This window comes from Alexandromys fortis, unplaced genomic scaffold (genome assembly GCF_014885135.2).
Source record: "Alexandromys fortis isolate MF-2015 unplaced genomic scaffold, M_Fortis_MF-2015_v1.1 scaffold_4, whole genome shotgun sequence".
NCBI lineage: Eukaryota > Metazoa > Chordata > Mammalia > Rodentia > Cricetidae > Alexandromys > Alexandromys fortis.
The window spans coordinates 23,738,961-23,763,566 of NW_026067944.1; the positions used below are offsets into that span (position 1 = coordinate 23,738,961).

At 45.2% G+C, this 24,606-nt stretch overlaps 1 protein-coding gene across 4 annotated transcripts in view; it reads left to right on the plus strand.

Moving 5' to 3' along the window:
- Positions 1-3,637: 3,637 nt before the first annotated feature.
- Hgd (homogentisate 1,2-dioxygenase) overlaps positions 3,638-24,606 on the plus strand; it is a 48,022-nt gene continuing 27,053 nt past the window's right edge. For 2 of the 4 annotated variants that reach the window (XM_050148747.1, XM_050148746.1), the window contains exons 1-4: positions 3,639-3,806; positions 10,736-10,807; positions 11,742-11,830; positions 15,206-15,311. In XM_050148747.1, coding sequence (XP_050004704.1) covers positions 3,792-3,806; positions 10,736-10,807; positions 11,742-11,830; positions 15,206-15,311 — 282 coding nt within the window. In that variant the 5' untranslated portion in view covers positions 3,639-3,791. Of the gene's footprint in view, positions 3,807-10,735; positions 10,808-11,741; positions 11,831-15,205; positions 15,312-24,606 lie in introns of all 4 variants that reach the window. The other 2 variants (XM_050148745.1, XM_050148748.1) reach the window with 2 other exon arrangements.

The window sequence follows — 24,606 nt, forward strand, 5'->3', positions numbered from 1 at the left end:
CTGGGCTTGAGGCCCTGTCTAACCCCTCCAACAATGCCCTGGACCTGTAGTTATTGTCTTAGCACTTGGCATACACTGTTGAAATGGCCCTCAAGAAAAATGAATGCATATGTGCATTCGTTAGTTAAAATAGGAAGCCATTTGACAAAGACTCAAGGCTACCTGTACCTGTGGGGTTTTTTATTCTCATTCCCCGGATGTGTGGCTCACAGTGCCTGGCGTAATGATTGCAAAGCAAATGCTTAATTTGCTGAATCATTGTTATATAAAAATAGACAAGGTAGGAAATGAAGTTATCCACATTGGAGGAATTCCTAAAGTCTATTAAAATAGGCTAATTCTAGTTAAAATATTTCCAGGGCCCTGAAGAAAATTTCATCCAACCAGGAATCTGCCGTCACTTTCTTCCTCCTTTGGTCTCTCACACAGTGAAACCTTTTTCTTCTTGAGACAGAGTCTCTATCTATATATCCATGACTGCCCTGGAACTCACTCTGTAGACCAGGCTGGTCTCAAACTCACAGAGACCCAACTACCTCTGGCTCTCGAGTACTGGAATTAATGGAGAATGTGCACCTCCACACCCAGCATGAAACACTTCTAAAGTCTGTCTTTGAAGCTGGCTCCATGGAAGAATGGAGCAGTGGGACCCTCCTTTGCCTTTTATTAGCTCCTGTATTGTTTTTCAACCACCAAAGCAAGTTAGTTAGAAGGAAGCTCCAAGGTACTCATAAACTCAGAATTTACTAGAATTTCCTTTCTACTTCAGGTCTGCACATAGTTAGCCTCAATAATACAGGGGTTTCAACTATGTTCATAGCTGCATTGTTTGTCATAGCCAGAACCTGGAAACAACCTAAATGCCCCTCAACTCAAGAATGGATAAGGGAAATCTGGTACATTTATACAATGGAGTACTACACAGCAGAGAAAAAAACAATGACATCTTGAAATGTGCAGGCAAATGAATGGGGCTAGAAAACATCATACTGAGTGAGGTAACCCAGACCCAGAAAGACAATTATCACATGTACTCACTCATAAGTGGCTTTTAGACATGAAGCAAAGAAAAACCAGCTTAAAATTTACAATCCCAGAGAACCTAGACAACAAAGAGGACCCTAAGAGAGATGTACATGGATCTAATCTACATGGAAAGTAGAAAAAGACAAGATCTCCTGAGTAAATTGGGAGCATGGGGACCACAGGAGAGGTTAGAGGGGGAGTGGAGAAGAAGGGAAGGGAGCAGAGAAAAATATATAGCTCAAAAAAAATAGTAAAATAATACAAGGGTCTCCATACACTTCCAATTTTACAAACAAATTTCAGAGTTTATACCTTATAAGTCATTTGTCTAATCTCTAACGTGCTAAGGTTCCCTGTAAGCTGCCTGCCAGAAATTAGTCCACAAGTTTGCACCAACATCCCCTATATGGCCCGTAAGACTGGCCCTGCGTGTGGAACACCTCATGCATTTCACTGCAGCTGCAACAGTACACCACAGTCCTGAGCTCGGAAGGTTGCTCAGTCCCATGATCTAAAGACAGGATCTCAGAATGGAAGCCTGAATCCATTTTAGACCTGCAGCACTTGATGGTTTCGTTATACGGTTAAATTATCTGTCACTGTTAACCAGCCACTCTCAGACTTATTAGTAGAAAGCAGGCTGTTCTGTTTGCTCTCGAGTCTTTCAGTCAACAACCTAGGCTCGATTTAGCTGATGGTTCCTATGTTCTCACCTGGGATCCCTCGCTTGTCTGCAGTCATCTGGCAGAGGACTGTTTTAGTGTGAGCTGTGGAGCTGCCACCCGCTCCCCCCACACACACACCCCGGAAGCTAGTTCCATCCTATTTCATATTAGTTTGAGACAGCTGGAAATATATAAGTGTCTATGACCAAATCGTCAAGCCTCTGTGCTATGCTTTCTAACGTCCTGTTTACCAAGATCCAGAGGAGGAAAAGACTCCACCTCTTGGCTTGTTTTTGTGTAGAGTCTCACTGTGTTGTCCCTACTGGCCTTGAACTCAAAATCCTCTTGCTGCAGTCTCCCAAGTGCTGGGTGGCAGCTGTATGCCACCATGCCCAGCTAAAGACTCTTGATGGAAGGAACAGTAAAGTCACATTCAAGGGGCACACAGAAACATGGGGAAGAACTAGGCAATGTTTGTGATGCACTGTAAAGGTTTCTTTTCTCATCCCCTCCTTTACTGCTCTCTCCCTTCCTCCTTTTTTCTTCCTCCTTCCTCTCTCCTCCCTCCCTTCCTCCTCCTTTCTTCATCCTCACTCCCTTCCTCCTTCCTCCCTCCCTCCCTTCCTCCTTTCCTTTCCTCCATCCTGAGACAGATGTCCTATATTAAGTTACATGCTGGTGCATAGAGGACTGCAGAGGTAAGAGAAGGCCATTTAAACTCACATCTCAAGGTTAATCAGCAAAGAAAAACACTTCCATATCCATCTTTGAGCTGAAGATCACTCCTCAGGGCCATATTGCATTCTGATTTTGGAACCAACCAACCAAACAAACAAACAGTAGCAAGACTTCTCTTTGTGCACAGACCTAGGCTGCTGTGGTCTTGTGTGTCCTGCCCTTCTTATCTAGAGCCAATACAGGTTTGATGTAAATGCTTTTTATTTCTTTTCTCCCAAATCTTATTATAAAACAGCACAACCCTTAGGTTGGGTAGGCATGTTCTAGATGCTATCTAGTAGTCATTCATGTATTAGGGGCTCTAGTCCTTTACCTCTTAGAGTCTACACAGCTCAGTAAACCCTTTACTGTTGGAAACCTCTAGCTGCAAAATTTGGATTTAGAGTTCTTTCTTCTTTTTGCCAACATTTCAAAATTAGAATTTAGCTTCTGGAGAATCACCTGGCCTGATCGACTCGGCTGCTTTTCCTTCCTGTGCTGTTGCATCTGAGTTTGTAATAATAAAACCTACTCTGCAAGGCTGTTTTTGTGAAACTAAACGAGGTAGTGTCTGTGGGGAAAACCTGGCACAGACAAGCCTCGGTGTATGTTCCCTTCCTGAAGACCACCAGTCACGAAGTTGCTACCTTCCAACGGCTGCAGCAAGTGGCTAAGACGAAGGACAAGCAAGGCCAGGAGAAAGCAGCTGGGGAGCAGTCTGCTCTCAGGACTAAGGCATTAGGAAGCTAATGACTAAAGAGGGTATAAGCATACCTAATGTATTCTAGGAACTCAAGATGAATGACAGTAAACATCCCAGCTTGTTCTAAGTTCAACACTCTCTCAATAGTCCTAGCTCTGGGACCTGAACTCTTCCGTGGGAGGCCGTGTCAGGGAGCCACCAATCCTGGTCCCCTTCTTCCCACACCTCTTGACCTTGGGTCAAAGCACGTAGTGTTCCCTCCATGGTCACTGAATCCTGGCCCTGCTCCTTCCTGGCTTGAGTCTGGACTGAGAAAGAATTCTGTCACATCTGACATGTGCTAACTCCCACAGTTCCTTTTTCAGCTTCAAGTCCTTTGCCTTTGGGGAAAAGCCTTCCTTAAAGTGGAACAAGTCAATATTTACCTCCAGTGAATGGAACCAGTCCTCTGCAATGCTCTCAGAGATGACCTGGGTTAATAATAAAAAAAAATAGTTGTGCAAGAATTGTAGATGTTAGCACGTTGGACTTTCTGCCTAGTATGTCAGTTAGGCAACTCTGCCTTGAGTAAAGTGCTGAGCACGGAAATGCGATGAACTGGTGAAAACAAGAATTCTATTGAGATTATAAAGAGAGACAGAAGACTTGGCGCCTCACAAACTCCCTGGCCTCCGCTTAAAATGGCAGAGTTAAAGGTAAGAAACCCTCTGTCTGGATTCGGATATACTCTGGAGACTGTATCTGGGGGTGTCACTTAAACAGGAAAGCCTACACTTAGCATGTCTCAAGCATCAACACTAGAGAAAATAAGGAAAAAGAGATGGAGAGAAAGGAAAAGAGGAGGGAAGAAGAGTGGAGAGATCTCTAACAAGTTTATTGTGCCTTCTTCAGTAAGAATTTGTGGGGTTTTCTGGTGTCAGAGTTGAAAAACACTTGTGGGTGGGGGTTGTAGAGATTGCCTACTAGTTACTAGCACTTGATGCTCTTCCAGAGGACCTGAGTTCAATTCCCAGAACCTGTCCAGCTGCTCATATGGCTAGCACCCTCTTCTAGCCTTTGTGGCCCCTATAGTCCCATGTGCATATATACACTCATACACACACACACGTACACACACACATACACACACACATGCACACACACACACACACACACACACACACACACACACATGCAAGGGAGCCTGACCTAAGGTCCTATGCTCTGGAGGGACAAGGAAGAGGTGACCAAAGAAAGCAATTGTACCCTTGCCTTTGTTCATCTCTAACACTGTCTTGCGGGTCCGTGGGCATGTTGAGAGCTCCCCTTCTAAATGGACATGTGCATTTCTCTATGTGTCTCCTTCCCGGCTGCTCTCTGCCATCCTTGTGACTGCAACTCCCTGGACTGTTTCAGGCCAGCCAGTTTAATGTGCTTAACCTGCTTAATCATTTGGTACCTCGGACTCAGCCTTGACAGTACTTTCTTATTTAGTGTGCCATTGAGAACGAGTGGACCATGTGTTACAGATGCTGGAGGTTTTAACTGTGCTCGCTGTAAACCTGGGGTATAGGTGCTCTTTTTCCTATTTTAAAACCAATAAGGAGGGGCTGGAGAGATGGCTCAAAGGTAGGAAAGCAAGGCTTATAGAGACTAAGAGACTCACCCAAAGTCCCTGCTGGTGAAGGATGGAGGCCACAGTAGAACTCGGGTTTATCGGAGTTCAAATTCAGGCCCCCCCAAAAAAAAGATTGGTGGCACCTGCTAGGCTGGCGCCTTTGGGGCAGGAAGAAGAGGGTGTTCCCAGGGTCTCAAACTCTGCCTATAGTAGCCATACTATGGTGGTGTACAACTTCAATTCCAGCATTCGGGATGCAGAAGCAGGAGGATCTCTGTGAGTTCAAGGTCAGCCTGATCAACAGAGTGAGTTCTAGGACAGCCAAGGCTACACAGAGAAACCCTGTCACAAAAACCAAAAAAAAAAAAAAAAAAAAGCAAGCGAACAAACAAACAAACAAAACCTCTGCCTATTGCTCAGTTCACTGCATACAACCAGAGCTAGAACATCCTGGCACATTGGCGCAAGCTGGGTAGAAAAGACCCACTAGGCCTCATCCTGGGATTCAGGGATAGAACACCTCCAAAAAGCTTTACAATCAAAGCTGGGATGGTAAATCAGGCAGTTCTCTAATTAATAGGCACCTTGAAGGTGCTTAGCACCGCAGCAAAGAGGTTTTTTCCACGATCTTTGCGCCAGACCTAGAGTAAGCTCTCATTCGGTGTTCATTCATGATATTGCAGTTAATGCAACATGGGAATGGAGTAACTCCTGGAGGGAAGCTGTTCCTAGGTGGAGTGACAACACAGGACGAGGCCAGAGGTCATGCCATGTCTGAAGGCACAAAATATGCAGAAAGATCTGTGCACCCCAGGAACCTAGTGCTTCAGCTAAACTGGGAGTGCCCAGGAGAGGACCTGTGTGCAGGCCTGAACCGAAGGGGAGTGGGCATAGGTAATGGGAACCTAAAGGTCCCCGTTTGCCCGGTGTAACTGAAGATGGGGAGGAAGGAGAATTCATAAGAGTTTTGCTTTGTTAAATCCTATGAGGAAGCTCATCACGGGAGGAAGCATCCTTACCATTTATAAATAAAACATATCTAAAATCCTGTCCTGCTGCAATGTTTAAGCAACTTAGTATGCAAAACGCCACCGCATGTAAATGGCACGCTGGCCTTTGTTCTCAGTTTCAAAGGCTCGCTCAGCCTGCTGTCTCATCTCCAGAGGTCAGGAATCTTAACACAGAGAGCCAGTTTTAAGGCACACCCATCCCCATCAATAAACAGTATCAAACCTAATTTGAAATGTCCCTCAGGCTTCCTCCGTCATTGCAATGGCTAAGTCAACACAAATCCTCAGATGAGATCACATTTACATGAAAGCACAGCGAGAGGAAGAAAATTCAGAAGCTGGCATTTCCAAGTTCATTCCAAGTCACCTTAGCAGCTGAAAAACGACCTCGGGCCGTGGGTGAGGCAGCCAGAGGTTAGGAAGACCTTCCTTAGACTCCTCCCTAGAAAAAGGACAGAGACCAGAGGAGACAGCAGGTAATAAGGTGACAGAGATGGGCGTGAAGAACCTGCTGCCTCTCGGGTTTCTATTGAGATGGGCATGAAAACTGCAATTTGCTCCCAAGACTGGAGAGTTGGGAAACCTCTGCTCTCCTTCCCAAAGCCAATCCAGGAAGACGGAAATAGCCGTGTTAGAATATGTTTGTTTGGTTTTTTTTTTTTTTATCTTTGCAGTAAAGGCTGGTCTAGCCAGCACCAAACTCAGGAATGGCATTTCACAGAAGGGATGGCTAACTCCACCTCTGGCCATGAGTTTAGCTTTTAGTTTTTCTTTGCTTGGGAACAGGAAGAAGCGACTTGTTTTGGCTGTCACTAATGTACCTCTTAGCTTTATGGCCAGTTTAAGCTCCACACTGGTTCCTTTACCCAACAGTTGTGAGCCCCAAATTGCTTATCTGGTTCTTTGGTCTGTTTTCTTCTTTCCTTCCTTCCTTCCTTCCTTCCTTCCTTCCTTCCTTCCTTTCTTTCTTTCTTCTTTCTTTCTTTCTTTCTTTCTCTTTTCGGTCTTTTGTTTCTTCCGGACAGGGTCTTGGGTAGCCCAGGATGGCTTTGAACTCACTATGCAGGAAGGAATAACCTTGAACTCCCAATCTTCCTCACCCACCTCTTGCGAGGGGTCACAGGCTGCCCCGCCACCTGCGCTTCTGGTTCATCATTATCTACACCATAACCAGCATGTTGAGGGCTGTTTGCCAAAAGGGTCAGGGCTTCGAAGTCCTAAGTTGTCTATTCAAAAGCCTGCCTCTTAGTTTCAAGCATTAAGAAATAAGACTCCAGGGTCCTTCCAGAGCGTTATTCAGCCTGCAGCAGCAGCAGCACATTGCCCTAACAACCTTGATTCTATTAAGGTTAGCCAGGAGAACTGGCTTCTTTGATAGGAGGGAAATACAAAATAGAAGAGCCCTGGGCCTCTGTCTTCCCAGACTCGTCCCTCTTTCTCTAGCTCCCCTTAAAAGGAAATGAGGTGCACCATCTAATCCCCACATCAGGTGTTACCATGAATCTGACTCAAAAGGACCCCTTCAAATGACTCTGACAAGTAAATCCTACCCTGCGGACCAGATGAGAATTGAAAAGCTGGGTGCCAGTGAGCTGCAAGAGAAGTGACTGTGCCCAAGTCACATGGGCCCCAGAAATGTATTCTTTCATTTAAAACGTATGCATATAATTCTCTTGAAAAGAAAGAAAATTGTCTTTTTATATAGCATCAAATTATTCCGAAATCTGAGCTGAAGGAAACATAAACACAGTCGCATAATGTCAGGATTTATTTGACTCTTTGCAGAAGGTGCATCTTTACATAATCCCAGAGGCAGCTGGAGCTGGAGCGCTTGGGTTTTCACAGCTGATGGAAGCAGAGTTCAGAGTCTGTCCTTGGACTGAAAGCCTTGAGACAGCAGCTGCAGAACGCAGCTCCCTCCGCTGGGAAGTCTTTGGTGGCAAAAAAAAAAAAAAAAAAAAAAATCAAATCTAACAAACACCTCCATAATTTTGCTCCTGGAAGGTTAGGAAGACCAACCAGCTAACGGTGACTCAGCAGCTTCCGCTGGCTTCTTAAGCCAGTGCACTTCCATGAGGTGGAAAAAAGAACTAAAAAAGTTGCCACCTCCCTCCCTCCTTCCTGCCTCCTTCGCTCTTTCCCTCGGAGCTCCGGGTGGCTCCTTCCCAAACCAACAGCTGTTCTTTCTGTGTGTTTTTTTTTTTCCCTTTTCCTTAGAGCAGGGCCTTAATCAAATGCTTCAGAATCGCTAACTCCCATCTCTCCTTGTTCCGAATACACTTAGAAACTGTGTTCTGAGGCCCGCGGTTACAAAGACCAAGGAAGGTTAATCAGTAAATCCATGCCGTCTGCCAGAAAGCTCAGCTGGACAAGGTAGCTCTCAAACCTCCCCCTCCTCCCTGCAGGTAGGAACAACGGCACAGCCCGACTAAGAGAGGCCTCTGTCTTCCTCAGCGGCTTCTGTCACAGGCTGATCTCCAATCCTGTTTCACAGAATGGAAGATAATTAATTAGAGGTCATTACTGATCCTCAGCAGCTCGAACTCAGTCCTGTTGGTGGTGCGCGCGCATGGGGTTCATTTTGAGAGAAGGAAATAGTTACTCCGCGGAGGTTCAGGAGAGCGGATGGTCTCCGCCATTACCCCAAAGCTGTAATTCCAGACTGTACGCAGCTTGGAACAAATCTCATTAGAAAAGACCTTGACTGGGGGAGGGAGGATTCTGATAAATTTTCAAAGAGATTTTTTAAAAACTGTGGGGGTTGAGCTAAGCTGCAAAGCGCATTTGCATAAGGCCTCAAGTTCAAACCCCAGCAACAGCACACACACACACACACACACACACACACACACACACACACACACACAAACCCGTGTCTGAAGACAAATGAATAATTTCACTCCCATTGCTTTCTAGGTCATAACATTTCACATTTCATATTCCTTCCAAATATAGACACTGCTGGCCTGATCATCGCTCACACATCCAGGCGTGTTACATCTAGCTCATTCTTCCGGAAGCTGCCAAGAACTTTGAAGGGCCTACCCTCCGCCCACATCCACCCTTCTCCTATCTCTTAAACAATCATGCTCAGATGGTGGTATTTCTCTCACCCAGTAGGGCTGCACTCTCCTTATCGTAGGCTAAAATCAACTCGTGTTTGCTTTAGAGCAAAGGGAGTTCAAATCCCACTCATGGTGGGAACCATGCACCCTGAGGACCGGCCCTGAGTGAGAAACACTCGACAGGTGCCCACTGAATGGCTTCCATGGGCCGAGACACGAGGTCCACAGAGGTGAATAAAACCGGCACAGTACCAACCTTCAGGAATCACGGAGCAGCAGAGAAGCGAGACAGTGGCAGACCTACGCCCAAAGTCAGGTGCGCTAAACATGGCAAGAGTAAGTACTGGCTCCCAGTGGATGAGCAGTGACTGAGCCAAGATGCTACAAAGTCTGCTGCCCTTCCTCAGATTGCCCAAAGGATCGTAAGCATGATTTCATGCAACCATTTTGTAAATAAATTTCTAGAGAGGGGAAGTAAGCTGTTTCAGGAATTCCAAGGTAGCTAAAGGTTGGAGCAGCTGATGCCTTCCCCCCAATGGAGGCACCATGGCCCTCACAGTTTGTAGACCAGCACAGGACTCTGGCAGCTGTGCGCTCATTTTTCAAGAAGCAGGAATGACTTCATTCAAACCAGTTCCTTGGTCCTAGTTCAGCTGTCTGTGGATAGCTGCGATATTCTTTGAGGATCAGTATTTATTGGCTTTCCCAAGTGCCATCAATAAAGCAGTCTTTACTATTGGGGGTGTATAAATTTCAGAGGACCCCTGTAAGTTACCTTGTTGAGGAATCTAATTTCCCCTCTGTATTGTGAACCTCGGAGATGGCAATCATGGTAGCCCTGTTGCATTTTTCTGAAAAGATTTGGGGCTGAAGCATCTTCTAAGTCATTCCATCTTTAATCCTTCCTTTCTTGTATCCGCACAAATGCCGATACACACACAGACACACACACACACTAACCCAGGTGATACTGACTCCTGTGGAAGGAGTGTTTTTTGTTTTTTGTTTTTTTTCCTTTTTTTGGTTTTTCAAGTCAGAGTTTCTCTATGTAACAGTCCTAACTTGTCCTGGAACTAACTCTTGTAGACCAGGCTGGCCTTGAACTCACCAAGATCTGCCTGGTTCTGCTTTCCCAGCGCTTGGATAAAAGGCATATGCCACCACTGTACATCTGGAAGGAGTTTTCTAACAAACATCTTCCTGTCTCTTTAAATCCACATACCTCTTCCCAGTTTGGGATTTTGGTCTCTCGCTTATTTGTTTGTTTTAGGGTGCGCAGGGGGAAAGGACTTGTGATAGAGAGCCATCCTGCTGGTTTGGAGCTGAAATGATGCCTGAGCCATCTCCCTCCCAGGACTTTCCAGACAGAACCAGAATTAAAGAGCTTGCTCTTGAAATGGGGTCATTAAAAGCAAGCTTATAAAACCAGTCAAGAACGGTTACGGACAGAAAGCCTATGCAATTCCTCTCTGGTTAACTGCAAATGTTTAAAACACACAAACACATATCGTATATCCTAAACAGTTCACCAGTCAAGACATAGCAGCTGTTGCCTATAGAGTATCACACAAATACATGCCCTTGTAGCTATTCTTGCCTTTGTGGTACGGCAATGTAGTAAAATGCTCTTCACATCCTGTTAGGGGCGGGGAATACGGCTCAGCAGGAAGCTCACTCAAGTCTGAGGACCAGAGTATGGATCCTCCGAATGAACCAGTTTTATTGTGAGAGGAAGAGTTAGCGGTCCTGGAGGAAACTGGTGAACCAGCCTCACAGTGAGCCTCCAGTTCAGAGAGAGCCTTATCGCAGTAACTAAGAAAAGCAGTTGAGGAAGAGAGACACTCAACTGTGGTCTTCCACACGTGCACATATATTCACCTACATACATGTAACAACGTGCACACACAAATACACCCCAGTAACAATGAAATTTGTGTCTTTGTCATATGTAGTACATTTCTGGATTTGGGAACGAGTGTGCTTCAGAGGACCCTCGCTGCCCGGGTTCTCTGCCAGAAGGACAGGTAAGAATGGGACGAATGTCTGGAGGGAGGACTCAGAACTGTAGGTAAGGAAGACAAGCGTGTAAACCCAATAGCTCCGCCCAACTTCTAATTTAGCAGGCAAACTGTCCAGTGTCCAAGATCATTAGCACAATGGTGTTAGAGCACAATACCAACAAAAATATCAAAACAGGGTTTAAATTGATTAGCTACAGCAAAGGACCCAATCCAAATAAGTGAGATTAACTACAAGAACTTCCCGGATAAACCCGCAAATCCAAGGTTAGAGGAACTTCCTGGAAAGAGCCCCGCTGAAGAACATGGGATCCGACCATGATAAGAAAATAAGTTACTTGGCAAATGTGTGCACGAATGTGTCCTCACCCATGATGGTTACAGTAGCAAGACCACTGCAAATGAGTTTATTTTCAAAACTTTTTGGCGGCCATTTCATGGTATGGAAAGTGCTTTTAGACTGGCATAGTGGTACACCAGCGTAATCCCAGCACTCAGGTGGCAGAAGCAGGGGGATCCTGAGTTTGCAAGCAGGTTGGGCTGCACACCAAGACCTGTCTCGAAACAAAACAGAAGAAATGCTTGTGACATACTGCATCCTTTTCAGAGGAAAAATTTTCGACTATTATAGACTTACATGTCTCATAGGATCCTCATTTGGAGGCAAGAACAGAAAGAAATATATGAACATTAATATTAGGTTGTTTTGGTTGGCGAGGTAACGGGTAATTGCATATGTTGTGAATTTTCCACAGTAAGCCTGTATCACTCTCACTGGGGGACGTCACAAAGATATTGCAAGTATGGGGAGCAGGGGGCAGCAATGTGCAGTGGTCCAGAGCCTGTGCATTCAGGTCAGGATCTCTCTCCACTGAACAGGTGGGAATGTAGGATGCTTTGGGTGGTGGAATGATTCTGTGTGCCACCTCCTTTGTTTTAGAATAATCCGCAAGTCTGCCCCTACAATCTCTACGCGGAGCAGCTCTCGGGATCAGCCTTCACTTGTCCACGGAGCACCAATAAGAGAAGGTACACACTGGGGTCAATGCTGACTTAGATCTGGGGGCCCTGCATCCCAGCCACAGTCTCCCCAAAGGCCCTCCTTGTGCACTGCGTTCTGGGTCACATCGGGGACATCCAGGCTTGTTCCCAGTGAGTGATTGGCAGAAGAAAGCTAGGGAACAGCTGTACAGAGGCAAAAAAAAAAAAAAAAACACACACACACACAAATCCAGTCCCATTACAAAGTCTCACTAGAAAGCCACAGGAAAGGTTTCTCACGCTTTGACTTCCCTCTAAGGACTGTATAGTCTCAGCCTCCAGTCAGACAAGATTCAGACATCTTTCTCGGCTGACTAGAAGCATTATGTTCTTTGCGTGAAAACCGATAATCCAAGCTGAAGTGCTTGAAAGGTCACGTATTATGGCCCCACGGGGTTTGAATTAATAGGGTTTCTCCTCTTCGGAATTTGCCTTTCCTGGAAACTGGCATGTTCATTAGTACAGGGCGGCGTGTTCTGTGCTCACTCTAATCCTACAAGCCACCTCGGTGAACCCTCTCGCTAATCAGCCTCTAAGGAGCAGGCTGAATGCTGCTGACACTGGAGACCCAGGAGGCAGTCAAGTGTTAGGATTTGAATTCACGGCATCTAATTGTGGAGATTTCAGGTCACTGGTGTGTAGAGAATGATGTTGCTGACTTTGGAGATTTGAAGGAGAGCTGGAGTGGGCTTACACTGTCTAGATAGAGGGAGGAAGTGGGTTATCGGGAATCCTCCCGAGAAGCAGATGGGACAGCGAGCGTAACAGCACGTGCGTGGTAAATATCACCTCCCTTCATGACGAATCATGTCCACTCCCAGGCAGCCAGACAGCCAGGCAGCGCCCCCTGTGGTTCAGCCCTTGCTCCTACACCTACCGTTGATGGTGTTGAACAATTCTCTACCCTTCAGAGCCTCCACATTTGTAAATGGGATCCTAAGAGATAATATAGGCAAAGGGATAGACTCTTTTTTACTTATCAAAAATCAAGGATAAAGCCGGGCATGGTGTGGTGAACGCCTGTGATCCCAGGATTCGGAAGGTTGATGCAGGAGCATTAAGAACTGGAAGCCAACCTGGACTACATATCCTGCCTCAAAAAAACCAAACCAACCAAGCAAACAAAACACAAATCAAAAGCAAACAAGTACTCAGAGATTGTTTCTATTGTTATTTGGCTATCTCTTCCTCTAGACAAGATAAAGTAATCCACAAACAATCCCTATCTGTTCTAATTGATGGCAGCCTGGCCCCCACAACTGTGTTCTTCACTTCACAGCCCATCTATCCACTGGCCACCCGGTCTCCAGAATCTGCTGCCTGCCCCCATTATTCAGCAGTATCTTCAGCCAGCAGGAGCTGAGCTTGTTCCAGGAGGCTGAAAAGGAACTCTTGGCATTTCATTAAGAAGCTGGCAACATTCCCTGCATCAGAATTAAATCTCGGTCCAGGGCAACCTAGTGTAGCCTTGGGAGTTTGCTAAACTCAGCTGAAAAATAAGGGACACTAGGCATGGCTCACCCATCTGCTTAGAACTCTCCAAAGACAGGCACAAGAAACGGAGGAAAATGCTCAAGCCTCCAGCAGGAACGTCCGGCCCTGTCTGCCTATGGATGGGTCAGCTTCACACTCTCAGGTAGTCAGTACTCACTTAACCCCCAAAGCATTAGGAACACTCAATCTACCAGAGGTTCCATCTATCTCTCAGGAAAGTAAATCTGTAAAGTTTAAATTGTGGTAAAAACCCGGATGATTAAGAGACGGCAATTCAATAATCGTCCAGTAAGTGAGTGCCGAGCAAATCTGCAGTCCTTACAGCAACCTTAGGACTACAGATGAACCTTGGGACTACAGATGAAGAGGATAGGGTCCAGGAAGTTGCAGCATTCCATATGTGCTCAACCCCACAGACTCCTGGGAGTTTGAAAGGTTTGTGAGTCTAGGTCTGACATTGCATCAAGAGCTGGGGGAATGAGATGGCAGGATAACAAATTTAGCCCATTTATCATTCAGATGCTCGTGTCTAGACAGGCAAATTCCACCCTTGAGTTTGGACTGTCCGGAGCCGGATGAGCACAGCAGGTCTTCCACTGTCACAGAAGGGTCCTTCTCCCTGTCCACTCCTGTAAAGACTTAGTAAGACCGTTCCCTCTCATCCTCAAGGTTCCCTCAGCAGACTCCTTCTCCCTTCCTTGAGTTGCATCTGATCCTAGAGAAGAGACCAGCTCAGGCCTTGATGATGGCAGAACTTACTGAAGGAAAGGAAAGCCAAACATCCATAAACACACCACATCGAAGCATGGACACGTGCTTTTTTAACTACGTAGTAAAGAAGTGGAAATTCTAAAACTTCTCACAATTAATACCAGAAAGACCAAACAAAACTCAACTGAAGTCAACATGGGACTCTACAAGCAATTCCTAAAAAATTATGAAAGACTGATAAATAAGCAAAGCTTATTCAACCTTATGCAAAATAAAGGATATGCTAAAAAAAAACACTATATTTCACTTTTAAGAGTATGGTCATTGGAGCTTGAGAGATGACTTAGTGGGTAAAAGCATTTGACCTGAGTTCAAATCCCCAATACCCACATAGCCACTACAGTTGCACTCCCCTATAACCCTAGAGCTGGAGAGCACAGAGGCAGGAGGATTGCCAGAGTGTGTGCAATTATAATAGCATCCCAGATTGGGGGAGATGTGGGAGATACGTACTCGGCTGTATCATTAGTGTGAGAAGACCGTGCTCCTACAGTTTGCCAATTTTGCTTATATTCGCATTGGAGAAATCCAGGGCAACAGACGAGAAAAGTGGTAAGCTCTGTACCTCCAAGGAATAACCATGAAAAAAGTTGGAGAGCACTGATCACCCCCAGGAAGTTTTGAATATGGAATTATTTCCCCGTTGTCATAAATCACTTTCAAAGGACAAAGCAGGTTTTTACCTTAAGAAATAACAAACCTACTCCCCGTCTTCTCTCAGGCTCTCCCAAATCATTGTCCTGACTTGAAAAGCAAGAATCTACATCTCTTCTGTGGATTTTATTGTACATGTCCCTCATGGTGCTTCCTTACCCCTTACAGTGGTTGGGAAAGGCAATGCTTCATATTTTTTGGCAGTATGTGAACAGGTAGGAACCAGAGTCTCAACCTAAAGAGTATGGGCGTCATGGAAGGAACCAAGAGACCATAGTTAGGGACAAAGATGGCTACTGAGACACGAAGAATCGTTGCTTCTTACAACAAAGCCCATAGATGGTTGTTGGTTGAATATCTTCTTGGGGGCACCTCCAGAGCTGGTCTAGGTCCCTCAGAACATTACCCAAAGCCGTGTCTTTCTGTTTTTCTTGTTTCCCTTAGCTGGCTGTATAGGATCCTCCCGTCAGTGTCTCACAAGCCCTTTGAGTCCATTGACCAAGGCCATGTCACTCACAACTGGGATGAAGTTGGCCCTGATCCTAACCAGGTAACCCAGCCCCATGAACTGAAACACACTGCAAAGCCCTGAAGAGAAATGCTCACATCTGGGCCCAAGTCATTGAAAACTTAGAGTGTTTTTTTTTTTTTTTTAAAGTAAGTGCTGTCAGGTCTGTTTGTGACTCAGGCTTGAGTGGGGACTTGAAACGGATTGATTGATTGTGCCTGTGTGTGATGAACAGGGAAAGTAAGCGTATCTTTTCGGTTTAATGCCATGTAGACAGGCAGGGCCGTGGTTCAAACAGAGACATAGGCCAATCAAACCACCTGTACACCATAGATTTTTATTGTTAACCTCCTCCACTTATCATGGAATATAGGAAGCATCTTCAATACCGACGTCCTTAAAGAGATCCTTCCGAAGTCTGGTATAGGGATGAGAGAATTGCTGCGAAGGATTCTCTAAGTCTTATAGTGACAGACCATTGTCACATTCTCTTCTGCCTTAGGGACATCCACATCCAATATTTGTGAGGGGGGTCTGGAAGTTTCCCCCATTGATCAACATCATTTGTATTCTTGGCTTGTTGCAATGGCCCAATACTACAATGGACAGAACTCTTTAAAGAAAAGGGAGTCTTTTCTTTAAATTCTTTTGTCTCTGAGTTTAGTCACCTGCCTCTGCTCCCCAGCATGATGTCCTGCAGAGAAAAACAGACCTGGGTTTGCATCCCTGGCCCCATACTTACCAGCTGCCCTTGCGCCATGCAGTGGCCCTGCCGGGCTGTACAGGAGATTACACACGACAGAGCAGCTGTGAAAGCGTTTGCCCGGTGCCTGACAGGTTATAGGCGAGAACCAGGACTCTGATAGGCCGTCCTCATACAGCCACTTACAGGCTGTGCCAGTCCCTGTAAGCCTCAGAATTTAGATTCAGGCCAATTTAGCTCTTTAGTTAGATTTGCTTGTTTGTTTTTCATTCTGAGGACTCTGCATCTCTGCCTCACTTCTCTCCTGAGTCCAAGGAAACCTCTTGTTTCTCCCTTTTGATCCATGACATCTCATCGATGCCTGAAAACATCAGCAAATGCACTTCTCCTAAACACTTGGGGTTTGTTTTGTAAGGCAACAGCCGGAAAATGTTTCCCGCGCGCTGCGAGTCTTCCCATGCTTACAGAATGCACAGGACTGAGGAGTTTGGAGGCTACATACTCTCCCCAGCAAGAACAGGATGGAGCGTTTGGAGTGGTCTCTGTCATTTAGGAATTAGCATGGCAGAACATCGTCATTTCACCGTCCTCCACTTAGCTCACAAAGGGCCATAATACCTGCGCTCGTTCTCCCAGTTCCTGTTCTACCTCTAGATGGGTGACGTGGGCAAAGTGAAGGCTGAGCCGGCGACGGGCAGAGGTCAGGACAAAGGGAAGGAAGCAAGTGTAACTAGTGTTTGTGTGGAGGAGGGAGTCGTGGCAGAGCTAACAAGTTCCGGTGCTTAGAAACCATCATCACAATGGTGATGACTTTTAGCTTCTTCCCTTTCTCCTTCTTAACCTTTCCTTTGGTGAAACTGCTAGGCAGGGACCTGGAAACAACTGCATTGCTTGTGGAAGACAGTTTCCCAGTCAGAGAAGGGTGTTCTAGGCCCTCCTTATGAGAGGATGCAGCAGATGTGAGTTTGACCTTGACCAAGACAGCACGCCCAAGTGTCACTTTGGGGGTGTCTCTTCCTGAGCCTCTAGAGTTAAATTTCAGAATCTCTGTTCTCTCCCAGAGCTGCCCGTCTGCTTAGCAACAGGACTCTATTTTCACCAGAAAAATAGGAAGCGTGGCACCTATGGGTTTTCTAAATGCCAACGTGATGCTTATTATATGCCAGCGTGGGAGGCTTGAGAGGGCATTTGGACCACAGAGAGTTTTCCAGCTCTTTATTCAGGTGGCACAGGAAATTCTCAATTATAGTTTCGACAGTTCGCTCTAATAGAGCCAAATCTCCTATCACACAAAGGCACAAAATGGCTGTGAAATGGCCAGATATGAAGGAAATTAAACACAAAGGCAATCACCTCTGAAAATCTCTTTAATCACCCATAAAGTATAGGATATACGCTCCTGCTCATGCTACCCACAAAAGGACATTCCTTTGGAAACTAAATGGAGAACAACTGGGCTAGACTAAAGGAACACTTCCAGGGCGCGTTCCCTAGGCGGACTGGAGGGGTGCGTCAGTGGAGAGCACAGTCACACACGTGCTAAATGGGGTGGGCCTGAAGTCTTGGGGTCCTTGTCCATAGTTGTGTGGGCGACAGTGGAGCCATTATTTCTTTCATGGGATTTTCTTAGGGGCAGGGTAGGCTTTAAATCTAACCTTTAAGGAAAACATTTAACAGACTCTTCTGCAAATATGAGGTACAAGGTCCTTGGGAACAGGCTTTTATCACCCGTTGTTTCCATGACTACAGGGGCACACTTTGTTTCATATGATTGCATCCCTTCTTAAGGTCCTTGCGAGGTACAGGTTACGTGTCATAGAATCTGTAGAAACCCAAGTGTAGAAACCAACAGATCTCTGCAATAAAGCATTTCCTGTTATTTCCAGAACAGGTGCTAGCCATAAAACAAGAGACAACGTTCTGGGACAAGCTCCCACGTCACCTACAGCCTTGGAAATGGTTAGCAGATGTCTGTTAAACCAGAGCTAAGGGTGTTACTTAGTAACACAGGGGAAGAAACGCACCACATTGGCTATGGATACCGAATATGATACCGAAGGAGAAAGTCTGGAGGCAGAGGGAGAGTCCTTACGGAGAGTTGTGGTCACATCTGGATTGGTTGCCGTTGCAACAATTAATATGTAAAATAGGATTCTGTGGTCCTGGTCATCACTGTGATTAGATTTAAGTCACGGTTTCAATATAAACCAATATTTTGTTGGTTTTGAATTAAATTCCAATTAACTTCTTTTTTTTTCTTACCACTTTAGCTTCTGTCATTAACTCTGAGACATATCAGAATTTTAAAGTTAACCTTAGGTCAATAGAATTCTTCTAGTTTGAACCTCTCTTCCTCTCCCCACCTCCCTACCGTGTGTGTGTGTGTGTGTGTGTGTGTGTGTGTGTGTTTCTCTCAGGATGACTTCAAACTCATGATACCCCTGCCCCTGCCTCTCAAATGCTGTGTATAGGCAGGTGCCACCACACCCAGCCTTGCCTTCTTGTACAATTATCTAACGTCTAACATCTCAAATGTTGTAGGAATTATTAACATAGTAGAACACTCTAACCGTAGGCAAGAATCCCATGGGTTTCAGTTGTGTATGCCAAATCATTATATCTAGTATGTAATACGTTAAATCACAACTGGTTAACATACATTTTGCAAAGAAGTTCCTGGCACTGTGTTTAAAAGCTTGTGTCAATGGCAAGAAACCAAAACAGCTATGTTGGAACTTGACAACCCCTTTCTGATTGACCCCTAATTCACTAACTACCCACTTTTCTGTGCTTTCCACCCTAACACTGAATTGTTGTTTTCTTTTTGTTGTTTTGGTTTAGTTTTCTTTTTTTTATTTAATCTTTTATTTTTTAAATAGTTTTTTATTTTGAGATCAATATAATTATATTTCTTTTTTTATTAATTCATTTATTTTTAAAGATTTTTGCCTCCTCCCCGCCACCACCTCCCATTTCCTTCCCCCTCCCCCAATGAAGTCCCCCTCCCTCGTCAGCCAAAAGAGTAGTGAGGGTTCCCTGCCCTGTGGGAAGTCCAAGGATCTCCCACCTTCTTCCAGGTCTAGTAAGGTGAGCAACCAAACTGCCTAGGCTCCCACAAAGCCAGTACGTGCAGTAGGATCAAAACCCAGTGCCATTGTTCTTGACTTCTCAGCAGTCCTCATTGTCCGCTATGTTCAGCGAGTCCGGTTTTATCCCAAGCTTTTTCAGAAACAGGCCAGCTGGCCTTGGTGAGTTCCCGATAGAACATCCCCATTGTCTCAGTGTGTGGGTGCACCCCTAGCGGTCCAGAGTTCCTTGCTTGTGCTCTCTCTCCTTCTGCTCCTGATTTGGACCTTGGGATTTCGGTCCGGTGCTCCAATGTGGGCCTCTGTCTCTGTCTCCTTTCATCGCCTGATGAAGGTTAATATCCAGGAGGAAGCCTATATGATTTTCTTTGGGTTCAGGGTTTCTCTGTGTAGCCCTGGCTGTCCTAGAACTCACTCCATAGACTAGGGTGGCCTTGAACTCAGAGATCTGCCTGCCTCTGCCTCCTAAGAGCTGGGATTAAAGGTGTGCAGCGTCACCCCTGGCTTGACATTGTGTTTTCTTCTTGAACTTGTTACATTAACCTTGTTTTGTATTTTTGAACACTTTTTCTATGGCAGCGACCAAACAGCTTTCTCCTCTAGTGTCTCCTCTGCTCACGGACTGGGAGGGGTGTGTCTCGAACCCCTCAGTACCTTTGTGACACCAGAGCCATAGAAAGAGCAGCTAACTATCGTCTTGACCTGTGATCTGTGTCACCTGTCATCTGCTTCCCTTGCCTGATAGACACTCTGGCTATTCCTGTACACATCTATCCTTTCGTTTCCATTCACTCCTTGACAAGTTAATATCTCTTTCCAATTTTATGCTTCATTAATTAACCACAGCATTCTGAGATCATCACTTCCCCCTTCATAACCCTTTCCAAATATGTACTCCAGGCTCTCATGAACGAAGTCTGAGAAAATTATATTTAGGTTCCTATCTGACAGGCCTTCCTGGTGGAAGCCTGTATGGTAGGTGCGTCTTTACCTGTCAAAGACCGATTTTAATACTTCAGTAACTTCACCAACTACCCACATGGAAGATCTCCGAGACTTTGAAGAGTCAGGACTTGCTTAATACTTCTCTCATCTAACCTCAATCCTATAGGGATCCCCAACCCCCACCCCCGCCATAAGCTACTGTGAAGACCATCCTTGATGCCGTGCTAGAAACCTGGGGACTATCCCATTCCAACCTTCATCTTCTTCAGTTTACATTTGAGCCTGCATCTGAGAATGAATCAGAACTCTTGAGTGCTTTTACACTCAGCCTTTGGAGGTTAGCTCAGTCCATTAATATCTCATATAAGAAGGACGCCTAATTCAGTTTATCATGTCTCTTCCCCTAACTTGTGAAAGCTCAGAGTTTAATGAGCGCATCTAAATCCAATTCAAGTTTACAGATTCCAACATGCATTCTGAGTCAGCTCTTTTAGAAGCCAGTCTTCCAGATTTTATTTCTTATTACAATCCCTAACTTTTGATTGCTGGACAACTAGACCCTTGACACAGTTAAAGTCTAGACTGCGGAAATTACCGCTTGGTTTTCAACTAGTATGATTTGGACCATGTGGGAATTATTTCAGAATTAATTAAAGGTCATATCACAGAACTCCTTCTGTCCCATGCAGCTTATCAAAAGTGCTGCCAAGCAGTACATCCTTCCAGAATATTAGCTGTCAAACGTGTTCAACTCTACAGATCCTGCCATATTGACAGTCTCAATACACCTTAAGCCTTCTTCATCCAGCTCTCTCTTTAGATGCTATGCCACATCTACTCTTCTTCCTCCTCCTCTTCTTCCTCCACTTCCTCCTCCTCTTCTTTACATAGTGAACCTGAGTCTTACTCTACATATGCACTCTACTCCCAGTTCTGACAGACATCTTAAGAAAATAATTTAACCCTTCACATCCAGCTACACAGGACTACTCCATCCTGTATAAGTCACCTGCCCTAACTGTTCTTAGAGGTTAACTCTTGTGCTCAGGGAGCTGAGATAGAATGATGATGAGTTTAAGTTCAGCCTAGCATATATAACAAGATCCGAACTCAAAAAAAAAGGAGAAGAAGGGGAAGGAAGGAAGGAAGGAAGGAAGGAAGGAAGGAAGGAAGGAAGGAAGGAAGGAAGGAAGGAAAAGAAGCATACCCCACTTCTCTACTTCCCCCTTTCATCCCTGAGATGAAGAACTGTTATGTTTGCCCAGTCTGCCCTTGAACCCTTGGGCTCAGGAAATCCTGTCTCAGCTTCTTGAGTAGATACCATACTAGTAGGTACTATTTTCCCATGGAAGGTCATATCCCCAAGAATAACACACTTTTATTCAAAACTTGCATAAAAGGCTCAATGTCTAGGATTCCACCAGTACAGAACTGACCACATCTAATATTTTAACTATTCCTTTTCGTTTAAATCCTTGGACGTTTGTGTGAATTGGTAATTCCTACAGTTCCATGCAAGCAGGAACAAAAAATAATTGAACACAATTTCAACCCTTACTTGATTCTCCTTGAAACATTAACTAATACCTAATACATGTCCTGAAGCATCTCTCTGTAAATCCCCTCGCTCAGTTTTACCCAGACTCCATACCTTTTCTGAGCCGGGATCTTCTCTCCCATTCTCTTGCCTGCCCACGCTCTTTGCCTTGTCTCCAGTGGTTCTTAGTTCAACTTTTCTACACTCGCCTTCTGTCTCTAGAAAATGGCACCAGTCATGTGGCTTCCCCACCCCCTCTTCCTAAGACACACACACATGATGATATCCCCGGTGAGACTGAAGTACAGGATACCCAGAGAGGATGTGCAAGTCAGAAGTACTCCCCATGGAGTAGGGAGAAGCAGGGAAAGAAACTGTGGATATGAGTAATTTAAAAATCTTTATTTGCATGTAATTAGTTTATGATATAATAGTTTCATATTTGTGTTTTTTTAAAAAGCATTATTTTGTACCTTTTCCCATGTCTTATACTCCTGTTCATAGATTTTTGTTATTGTTTGCTGGTTTTTGTTTGTTTGTATTTTCCAAGACAGGGTTCCCTAATGTAGCCCTGGCTGTCCTGGATCTCGCTCCGTAGACCCAGGCTGGCCTCGAACTCAGAGTTCCTCTAACTTCTGCCTCCCAAGTGCAGGAACTAAAGGCTTATGCCACCACCACCACCCGGCATTACTATTTTTTAAAAATTAATTAAATTTACTTAGTGTATGTGTGTGTGTGTGTGTGTGCGCACGCGCATGTGCACAAGTGCTTGTGAGCGCATGTGCACACACACACATACACACACACACACACACACACACTCCACAACACTGTAGTCAGGATTTCAGTGTCTCCTGCCATCAGGGCCCTCGGCATTTATCTTCGGTTTTCAGGATTGGTGGCAGGCGCTTTTGTTGATCATCTGTAATGCAGTATTATAACCCATGCTGGTAAATGGATTCTCCTGTCACATTTTGATACTTCCTGTTTTTACTGTCATAAATCATCTGTGGTAATTCCAGTCCTTGTCTTCCCAGCACTCCAAAACATGAACACTGACTTGCCTTTTTTTTTTTTTTTCTGAACTGCTGTCCTTCCCTGGGTACCATGACATTGCAGTGACTCAAAACCCACAAAATAAGGGCTCTCCAGGTCCTGAACTAGACTATCACCTCCCCCTTGTGGCCGTCTCCCTCCTGGAATTGGGGCACTTCTCTTTCCGTGTCTTTCTTATTTCTCTCTCTCTCTCTCTCTTTAATTTTTAAACTTTCTTTAAATAACATTTTTTTCATTTGTTTTACACACCGACCGCAGTTTCCCCTCCATTCTCTCCCCCCCCATCCTAGATACCCTTCGCCCCCCTCCCAGCTACCCTCCTCCCTACCCACTATCCACTCCTCCTCTGTCTCCATTCAGAACAGGGTAGGTCTCCCATGGGCTTGAACAAAAAGCATCAAGTTCACTCAGGACCAAGCTCCTCCTCTCTGAACCAGAAATATAAATGTTCGGTTCCCTTCTCTCCTCTTCCCTTTCACTTTCTCTCCCCGTTCATAACAGAAGCAAAATGGAGCTCGTGGCAGCTCCTTCTCAAAGCCCTGCTTCCCGAGACTGAGGCAGGTTTCTTCTCCTGTCTTCTCGCCTCTCCCTTCGGTTCTGTTTCTGTTCCTGCCAGGGCTCCAGTCGTATTCAGTTACCAACCCCGCCCCCATGTATGCTCTCACGATTCTAACCCAGTTGGTCATGGTGGTACATGCCTACAATCCAGCGTTCAGGAGACAGGGGCAAGAGGATCATGAGACCCTGCTTTAAAAATAAAGGAATAAATGGTATTTCTATCACATTCTGGAGATAAAGATGTATGAATGGGGTCCATACCATAATATTTTTTCCTTACTCTTTTCTTCTAAATATCAGCTGGTGAATGCCCGCCTTTGTTGGATTCTCTTTGCCACACATACAAGGGATAGTCACTGATGAAAAACGTGTGGGTGAGACAAGCCAATAGGAAGAATTCCTTAAGCAACTGAGGAATTTTCTAGCTCACTTTAAAAAATTAAAGTGTGGACCACACTTTTAAGAAATTTTGTAGAATTTACTCCTGAGATAGCTCTAATTTTTCTCCTTGTCCTTAACTCTAGATAACACAGAGCTCATTTCCATTGACCTGGGTTACGATAACAGCCTCATAACTGGTCCAATACGGCATCCTCATCCTATGCCTGATTGAACTCATTCTCATCTAAAGTCTTCAGATCCTGCAATCATCCCTTAGCCGCACTGCCCAGGCTGTCAAGTGCAGGCTCCTACACCAGAGGGAAGAGCCATGATGCACTACCACGAGCTTTTAGACCCTCTACATCCGTGGCTCCCAACCTTGGGATCCTACAACCCTTTAATACAGTTCGTCGTGTTGTAGTGACCACCAACCATAAAATCATCTTTATTGCTACTTCATAACTGTAATTTTGCTACTGTTATGAATCAAAAGGTAAATATTTTGGAGGTAGGTGTTGTTCGCCAGAGGGGTTGCGACCCATGGATTGAGAACCAGTGCTCTGCTTCTTGCTGTGTCCCCTGTTTGTCAGCCACACTTGGACCATCACTATTCCAGGAAAATGGGCTAAATTGTTCGGCCTTGGGGCGTCATGCTTTTCTGTCTTCCTGGAATGTTCTCTACCCTTATAAACATCTATCTGTCAAACCCCACGAATAACTTAAAACTGGCCTTCAATCTAAATATACTGCTTTCTTCCATGGCCCTAAAGCATCTCCTAGGGTGTCGGAGCGGAGCTCATATCTCTGCGGCCTCTCTCTCTGGTCTGCAACACCTAGCACACACCTATTTCCCAAAACTGCAAATATTTGTTGAGCGTATTCCCTGGGAGCTCAGATCTCACCATCCTATAAATAGACAGGATTGCATTTCCCTAAATGCATCTTCTGGCACTGGCCAGCACTGCAGTGCACATTGCCTTGTGGGGCCTTTTTGGACAGCTCTCCAGATCTTTAGTGCAGTTTGTCTCTATCAACTTACATTTCACTCCTTGGAAAGATACCGGAGCTGTC